Raw genomic sequence first — 9300 nt, 5'->3', positions numbered from 1 at the left:
TGGCTGCAACTAACGTGGGAGCCAAGAGATGCAGAGCTCTGGTAGCATGTTCGAAGCTTAATCGGACGCGCTTTTGTTGACTCACATTTAACGCTCATGGCCGCCTCCGTTGTGGGCGATGACTATTGGAAAGCAGCAGGTGGGGACCAGCTGACGCAAAGCAATTAACAATAAGATAAACAATGAGGTAGCATGAGTTTTATTCTCTTTTACTTAGCTTGTCCGTAAAACACACTGTGTAATTTAAAATATATTTTCATAATTAAAATTTAAAATATATTTTTAAAAACTGATTTTATTATATTTTTTTAAAAGTTGCTATATGAGTTTTTTTTAATATATATATTTAATTTTTTTAAGAATTACAAAAGGTTATTTTTAAAGTTATAATTAAAATATGTTAAAATTCGGAAACACAATTATCATGATATACACATTTTTAATAATAACAAAGTCAAAGAGATAGTAAATTTAGGAGTAACTAGATTAATATACACAATTTGTATTGTCATTTTTGTGTCATTAGGTTAAAATTGAAAATCTGAAAACAATTTGAGGAAAAAATAATTTTTTAAGGGTGCAACTGAAAAAAATATATATATATATATATATATGGGTGCTAGATGATCAAATGATTATGACATGAAAATTGAGTTAAAATGTAAAACTAGAAAGAGAATAAGGCAAAGTTAAAAAATTACAGGGATGAAGTTGTAAATTTTGTAAGTTTAGGGCCAAATTATTTTTCTAAAATGTGAAATTAAAATAAAAAATAAGGGGTCTAATTGTAAGGATGAAATTACTAATTTATAAGTTCAAGGGATTAAAATAAAAATAAAAAACTCAATGAATGAAAAAAATGAAGTCCTAAGAACTCCCAAATATGTAACTATAATGGAGAAAAATAGCACCTATCGCCGCAATAGGTTTATTTACTTAATCAATAAACGGTTCAATCTCCATGACAGATGTATTTTCGTGAAAATCCAATCAAAGACCGTATGAGACCGACATGGAAGTGGCGGATCCATGCCTTGTGTGTGTCATTATTTTTTTTATAATGAGAAAAACACCTTCAAATTTAAGTTTATTTACTTAATAATAAACATACCTAAATAATGAAGCTCTATATGTAATTTTATATATTTTTCTTTTATTTATATTCAAGTTAAACTAAAGCTCAGCGTTTTTATTCAAGTTAAAATAAAGATTGAAGATTGCAGCTCTAGGACTAAATCAGTGAGACTGTTTTCAAATCTTCCTCTCCGAGAACAGGAGGGACAACTTCTACCTTTGCGATAGTAAACCCAGCTTTGTTGCAGGCCTCCTCGAGAAGTTGAACCTGAGCAGGTCCCTCTGGGCAGAAAGCAACTGCAGCTCCTCCACTGCCTGTAAATTTACAAGCTGCCCCGACACTCCGAGCCACCTCGATCATCTTAATGTTGAGAGAGCCGAGAGCATCATCTCCAAACATTTGCCTGTTACAAAGAACAGAAAGAAAAGGAGAGAAGACAAAGTCAACTGCTGTAGCAACATTCTCAAGTCTTTTCTTCTATTAACTCATGAGGAAGGCAAGAGGGTTACTAAGGATGATAAATCATATTTGAAATTATTTCAGAATGAAAAGTGCAGTGTTCAACAGTCAGTAATGCCTTGTTAGGTATCAGTACAGTGTAAGCAGAAAATTCTTTGAAAAATTGGCACCATACTTATCATCGACCCAAGCAGCACACAAAATATCTCCGTGCTACCCTGCAACGGCATAAAATTCCATCTCATTTATGAAATCTGTCCAAAAGTCATCCAAGAGAGGAAATGTAATGTCCGCACAACACTTGGTTAAGTTTGCATGGAGTGATGGACAATGAGCCAAGCAAAAAATGAGAAATGATGGGAGTTCAAGATGACTTTAGGAAGTGCAAGAGTTTCACCATTGACCACCACTCAACTCAGGTCCTGGGTATGTGCTCTGTCTTTGTTTGTGTTATGTGCTTTTGCTATGATTTATAACTATGTTTGCTGCAATTCACCATTGTTATTTGATCTTTTACCCTTTGCACAATTTTTTACCTATCAGCAAATCATGATATTAAATATTTGATAACTCTACTTAGAGGTTGTGCTAACCCTGGCACCTTAATTTTTTTTTTTTCAAGATTCTAGTGAGCGGTCTAGTGAACCAATTGGAGAAAAAGCCAACTATTTTCATTTAATAGTTGTAATAAATGTTAGCATGGTATATATATATACCCTTTATATGCTCTTGATGACTGAGTTTTTTATATGGATAACAATGGTTGTAACTTGCTAATGCACATAATAGTGGGTGAATTGTGACATAAATGTGGCAGCTCCTTGTGATGGACAATGAAATGGCTCACTGACTGTAGCAAAAACAAGATGAAGAGCATTGATCGCTATTTGTCAAACACTAGTACAAATGAGAACACATCTTTAGTAAGGAAGTTGTTGGGATACAATTAAAATTCCACATTGAAAATACATATCATGGATTTATAAGATGAAAGATATCTCCATTGATATGAGATCTTTTGGGTAGAGCCCAAAAATAAAACCATGAGGGCTTAGTCTAAAGTGGACAATTTCATATCATTGTGGAGATATGTGGATTTCATCAGTTCTAACAATTGGTATCAAAGTCATGTGGGGACCCTCAGGAAAAAATGAACCAGATAGAGGAGGTCCGGACCATGGGAATAATGGTAGGGGGGCTCTTAGTGGTAGGTGGTGAGGGAAAAAACGAAGGAAATAGGGGAGGCCCAGACTATGGGGATAATGGTAGGGGAGGCCTAGACTATGGGGATAATGATAGGGGGCTCTCGGTGATAAGATTGTTGGGATACAATCAAAGTCCCATATTGTAGGAGGTAGGAGGGCTCCCAATGGTAGGATTATGGTACGAGGCCTTTTAGATAAAATTTAAAAATAAAACCATGAGGACTTGATTCAAAGTGGGTGATGTCATATCATTGTGGAGATACGTGGTTTGTTCTAACATAAATTACTTGCAATTGGCAAGAAACTTTCATAATTAGGAGATGGATCTCCAGCATCCTACAAAGCTTGCGTCCCTCGTCTCAAGCTTGGAGTCTAGAGATCCATCCACGTACTAATCGACTAGTTGACCACTGCAGGCCACTAGAGGCCTCCACGCCAAAAAAGGTAAAATTTCTTCCTGTATTTAGGAAATGCCAGCTACCTCCTTTATTTCCTCTTTTTTTTTACTATCACAGCATCTCTCTATCAGGAAACACACCTTTGGTTTAAATCTTCCTGAGCTTGTGAACTGACGTAGCATTAGGTGTTATTGATACGACATTCATTGTTTTTTCTGACCATAGTAGTGTACTTGATTTAAATAGGATTTGCAGGTTTTTATCCTTCGCTTTTGAGTAATAATTAAATTTTATGTTCACTTGATCTTTACCATCACTCTTTTAGAAGAAATGCCCCCTTGTACATTTGGTGTACCCATTGATATTCTATGTACTAGTCAAAGAAAAAAAAGAGAAACAAAATTACCGAACAAGAATTTGCCAAAAATATGGGACAAAATGTGCTACTTGACAAAACACAATCTATAAGTTCTCAAAACATTTACATACCTCCGAAGATCAAAGTTGCGGTTTATCAAGGACGTAAGCTGAGTGTAATCCTTTTCAAGTAGAACTCTGCGACCCTCTAAGGCTAGGTTTGCTACTTCTTCCATCGAAGACCTTATGAATGGATCTCCATCTAGCCACCTCTGACGAACATAACTGTGCACCTATGTTGTTGAAGTATAATCATCACTTTTACATACTGTATCATTTTAGAAGTCAAACTGAATCTCATGACCTTATTTTTCCAACATATGGCAGCTTCAATATCACAGATGTTAAATTAACTTTCAATTATGTTAAAAAAGCATTGAAAAATTAAACAGTTTCTTGATAAGCTAACAAGTGACGCAGGAAGAAGAATGAACACAGCATCCCTAGTGAAAGAATATAATAAACAGTATGTCTGTACTAGAAACAAGATTCACATGCAAACTACACATAATGACCAAGATATTAACACTTTGTAAAGCCAAGCAGTGGAGAGTTGTCTCCCCCTGTTTACCAATCATTATATCTTGTATATACCTTTGTTTGAAGTATAAACGTTTTATTGTTATTCGATTGTACATTAACAATAAATTTTTATACAATAATTATTGATAATTCCTTAGGCAGGATTGACACCAATTTTTACCTATGCCTGTCAATATACAAAGAGATTTTGATTCGTTGTGATTTATGAAATATTAGAAAGTACAAAACCTCTACTAAAGCAAGAGTTAAAAATTGAGAATCATGTTTTCCGCTGAAATAGGGAAAAATAAACTATATGTACAAGCTTATCAGGATGGTTTGCAAATTGCAACTGCAAACCATCTTAATCTTTCTCTTTTCCCTATTTGGAGCTTATAGGATTTTCCTATCTTTCTGTCTGTAGAAGAAAACTTATCTATGCTGAATACAAGTTTGAACCGACTCTTCTTCTTGAGCAGCCCCCATCTCACCTGTCTCCATAGCTGATCTTCAAGGTTAGGTGCAATATGCTAGCTGTATTTCTTTAGTCATAAGAGACGTAAGGGGTAGATGTCATTACTCTGTATGTCCTCGCTGGTGCAATCAATTCTTTATATTTTGTGATGAAAGATTATTATTGTGATATGGAATTACTATTCTTAACTTCATTCTCTAGGAAAAGATTATGCATTTTCTTGTGATGTTCTTTATCAATGTCATTTTCTAAAAATAGTAATTTTTTATTTTTACCTAAATTTATTTTAGAAATTAATTATGCTTGAGTTTCAATTTGGAAAGAGTTTGTACTTTTAGGAAAAGTACTTCAGAATTAATTAATTATATATGAGATCTTAACCATGCAATATAATGCAACAAATACATAAACCTTTCTCTTCATTTGCAAATATGGAAAGATGTTTCCTAAAGAAATTACCACTTTCATAAATCTTCGGTCAATATCAACAGATGATGCAAATATACAGCAACTTGAAGTTGCTGTAAAGACATCTCAGCTAGAATCTAACTTAGAAGATTTGCTATCAAGCATGAGCTCAAAAGTCAAAGCCACCGATTTCAAGTTAGATATAAAATGTTCCAGATCTAGTGAGAAGATATTACTTGTGGAAGGAAGGGTCCTTACCAACCTAGTGGTTGTAATATGATATATGTATGCATATATATTATTATTCTCTATATTTGCTTAAACAAACAAGATCATATATAAGCTGCCAGTAAGCTTGTAACAAGTTGGTTCATGAATTGTTTATGATCTTTGTTCATGAATGATGGTAAGACAAGCTCATAAAATTTAAACCTTGTTCCTTTGTCCTGTCAAAGTTAAAACTAATTTCATGCTTGTTTATTGATTTCATTTTTTCATATTATATGAGCATAAAATGAGCACTTCATCGAGTTGAGTATCAAGCTTCTTTGTAAATGCTTAGTTCATTTATAGCCTAGAAAAAACAGTATTCAAAGTTATTCTCAGCGTGAATAAAGATCAAAGACCTGCTTATAGCATGTATGGAAGACATTTAATTAGAAAGACCCACCTTCCCAGAATCACTTGGATTCACAGCATATATGAGATAAAGGGGAGGAAGAAGACTAATATCCATGGGGGAGTATAAACCATGTCCAAGGTTGTCCATATGTTCCTTACTGAAGTCCTGCAAATTATGTTATATGATAAAAAGAAAATCAGAGGATATTATTTCTTATATATGTTCCTTATTGAAGTCCATAACCATGCTAAAGTGGCATCAGAAAGAATATTATATACTAACTATTATTAATAATCAATATGCATTTTATTAATAATAATTACTCAAGAAAAGCTCATATATATGCAATACCATATAGACAAGACCTCCGTAGACCTGTGCAACCCGATCTTGGAGACCAGCAACTATACCAACTTCCTTCTCAGCGTTGAGAATTAAGTCAGGTCGGATTTCAACTTTAACAAGGTGCCTAACTTTGTAGAAGTCAAGGAGACAATTAAAGGCGGCACAAACAATTGCACTTGAACCTGAAAGTCCAGTCTGAAAAGATAACACTGGATGAGAAATCTTTTTATTTACAACATACTCCTAGCATTATTTGTTATTGCTTTGATTTCATATTTTATAGGCTTAAACCAATATGATCATGGCCAGACTTTTTGAAATCAGATTTATTAGAAACTAAAATTAGGTTATTTATTAAACACAGACTGGAAAAACAATGGTCATGCTTTCTGCAAAGGGAGCCAACTAGTATGAGATATGTCACTTAGAAAAGAGAGAGAAAAACATACCTAGGTGGTTAGAAACTTGGTTATCAACAAATAGGAAAAATAAAACCAAGAAAAGACCCAAAATTGTCTGGAACCAAATTCTGTTGGAAAAGAATTCAAATTCCATATTGAAAATAAAAGTCTTAGATTGGGATGAAGGCAAAAAAAAATGAAAATTTGAATTTCATTTCTCATCTTTGGAATAGTAGATTATGAATATGTTTGGTATTATATTAAAGACACTAGTCCTAAGAATTCACAAGAATTCTTGAACACAAACACAGACCCATTTTGATCAGATTTCTAAATTCCAAATTTTTTGAGATACTATAATTGTAATTTCCCTATTTTGTTCATCATACATAAAATCCAGTATGATGATAGAAATTGAATTCTAATTCCAAAAATCTTGATGGTTCCAAACAAGATATATACATATATACGTATTTAACTCATACAAAGGTTTAGAATTATGTTATGCACCAAAAGAATGACATCTAAATTATACCTGACGAGGGATGTTGGTATCATAAGATAGAGTGAAGTTTCCTTCTTTTAGTACAATATGTTGATCAGAACAGTAATTGTAGAAAATTTTGCAAGTAGCCATGAGCAATCTCACCCCGCCATAGTAGCCGTCACTTTGTAGACGGTTCACCTGCAATTGGCATATGGATGTTATTCGGGCTAATAACAAAAGCATATGCATGCATGAACAGAGTTATGGTCGAAGAAACCTAAGCTTACTCATCTTCCTTATGTATTTCTTATTGCGAAGCCAGCATAAATATACTCGCACTTACAAAGTGAGCTAAGATCAAAGAGTAGAGAAAGAAAGGTCTTTTGTGAAGGAAAAAGTCTAAGTGCAGTCAGTAGAAGAAAGCATCCTAAAAGCTCACGAATTCCAGCAAAGACTATCATAACAGAGCGTCCTCGTTCCAAAAGTTGAGCCCGTGTACTTTACAAAAGCTAGAGTTTAAAAAAATCCAAAAATGTAAATGGCAGAATATACACGAAAGCGATTCAATTAATCTATGAAATTGATTCTGCATATTTGTTGGTATGGCAAAGCCTTGCAAATTCACTGCAATGGAAAATACGTAGATTATTTCGCCTGAATAAGAAAAATCAGCCGTCGTTCTATCCAGTATCCACTGAACAGTACATGGAAACTCGGCATTTCATCAAACCATAAAATCTCAGTCGCTTAAGATAAAAAAAAATATTAAAAAAAAAACAGGAGAACGAACGGTACCAAATGCTGGATGGAGGAGAAGGAAACGAGGTCGTGGAAAGGATGAGGGCGGATGACGAGATTTTGCGAAGGCTCGAGCCGGACGGTGGCGGAGAAGTTGGCGATGGACAATGAAATGGTGCGGCCGAAGTAGACGTCACTGGGGTTCCCCAGGAGGCCGATGCGAGCGTACGCCCGGCGCTCTATGACTTCCTCTGCCATTGCGTCTCCGTCGAGTTCGTTCGGTGCCGCCGAACCGATCGTCGCCGCACTAGCCAGATCTGCGGCTGCTGCTACGATGGACAAAGCAGTATATAGGTCGAGTAACGATACTCAGCAAAAACTAGCACTCATAGGGCTGGGTCCCATCTGCATGCAACTGGGTCCCACTTTTATATCTGTATCTGTCATGCTAACTTTTTCATGTATCATTACTCGTGTAGGTCATCAACACCTGCCGTCTGAGAGCTGACAACGGATTAGGCATACTCATAAGTCGCAGTAATCCAATCCGCTTGAATATTTAGCAAAAACAACCTTTGAGATTACAATTATTTCACATGGATATATATGCCATCAGCTCTTAACTATCATAATTACTACCTAATTACCCTGAGACAATATACATATTTTATTTGACAAAAAAAATATAAAAATAATATAAAATATTATTATCTTAATAAATTTAACTCAATTGTGTTGCAGTTCAGAGTTCTAATACTCAAATGAAGTATAATGTTCTATTGTGATAAATCGATTATAGAGATCAGTTGTTGATGGATTCAACTTGAATACTTTTTAAATTTATCTAAGTGATCGATAGAAAATTTTTATTGGATCAGACTGATTATATTTAAGATGAATCCGTTTTGAATAATTAAAAACCTTAATTATAAATAAATAAATAAATATTATATAATTATAATGATGTTGAATTATAAATGTTACATAATATATATAACGTAATATTTACAAACATGAAATATTTAAGTTTCAACAATTAGTTTTTTTTTACACTGAGGAGCCATCAAGATTTTCAGAACCATCAAAAATTACAAAGTTGGATTGATGGGACAACATGCATATAACTTTCCTTCACTTAAAGTAAAATAGGCTTCGTTAGTTTTACATGTTCGATCTTATAATTATTTATGAGAGGTAAATCAAAAAATTATAATTGATCATCATTTTTCTTTACTCATAAAATTATACCATTTTAGAGCAAATGACTATTCCACTCTATTTGGATAGGATAGGAGGAGATTTATTAATAAAAAATAAGAAAAGGAAAGAGTAATATTTAATTTTTCCTATTTAAAGGAGAGGAAAAGATTATGTGTTATTTTATTATTTATTTAGGAGAAAAAAATAAATATTAAATATATAAAATTATAAAAATAATTTTATTTTTTAAAATAAATATATGTGAAAAAAATGTATAACTCATTAAAATTATAGATGTAAAATTTTTCTTCTCAAAATTATCATGTGAACCTAGTTAAAATTAATATTTATGATTTAAATAACTATAAAAAATTAAAAAAATAATAAATAAATATGAAGGATAAATCAATATTTCTATAAATATTTTCATAAAAATTTATTAAATATCTCTTGAATCATATCCTTGAAAAAATATACGATCAGGATCGATATGAATTCTCGTGAAATGTGAGTGATTGGACGTTGAACAATGATGATATATGTTGTGC

At 33.2% G+C, this 9300-nt stretch overlaps 1 protein-coding gene across 1 annotated transcript; it reads right to left on the bottom strand.

Moving 5' to 3' along the window:
- Positions 1–1225: 1225 nt before the first annotated feature.
- On the bottom strand, positions 1226–7810 carry LOC141811917 (glucuronokinase 1-like). Its single transcript, XM_074699994.1, has 6 exons — positions 7610–7810; positions 6863–7012; positions 5933–6121; positions 5630–5746; positions 3627–3787; positions 1226–1478 (listed from the first exon to the last, which is right to left on the bottom strand). Exons 1-6 carry the CDS (start codon positions 7808–7810, stop codon positions 1232–1234), a joined length of 1065 nt encoding a protein of 354 aa, XP_074556095.1. The 3' UTR covers positions 1226–1231.
- Between the last annotated feature and the right edge of the window lie 1490 nt (positions 7811–9300).

This window comes from Curcuma longa, chromosome 17 (assembly GCF_044706935.1).
Source record: "Curcuma longa cultivar G26 ecotype Majalengka, Jawa Barat chromosome 17, ITB_CL_G26_1.1, whole genome shotgun sequence".
Taxonomy (NCBI): Eukaryota; Viridiplantae; Streptophyta; class Magnoliopsida; order Zingiberales; family Zingiberaceae; genus Curcuma; species Curcuma longa.
This window is presented reverse-complemented; position numbering and strand designations above follow the sequence as displayed.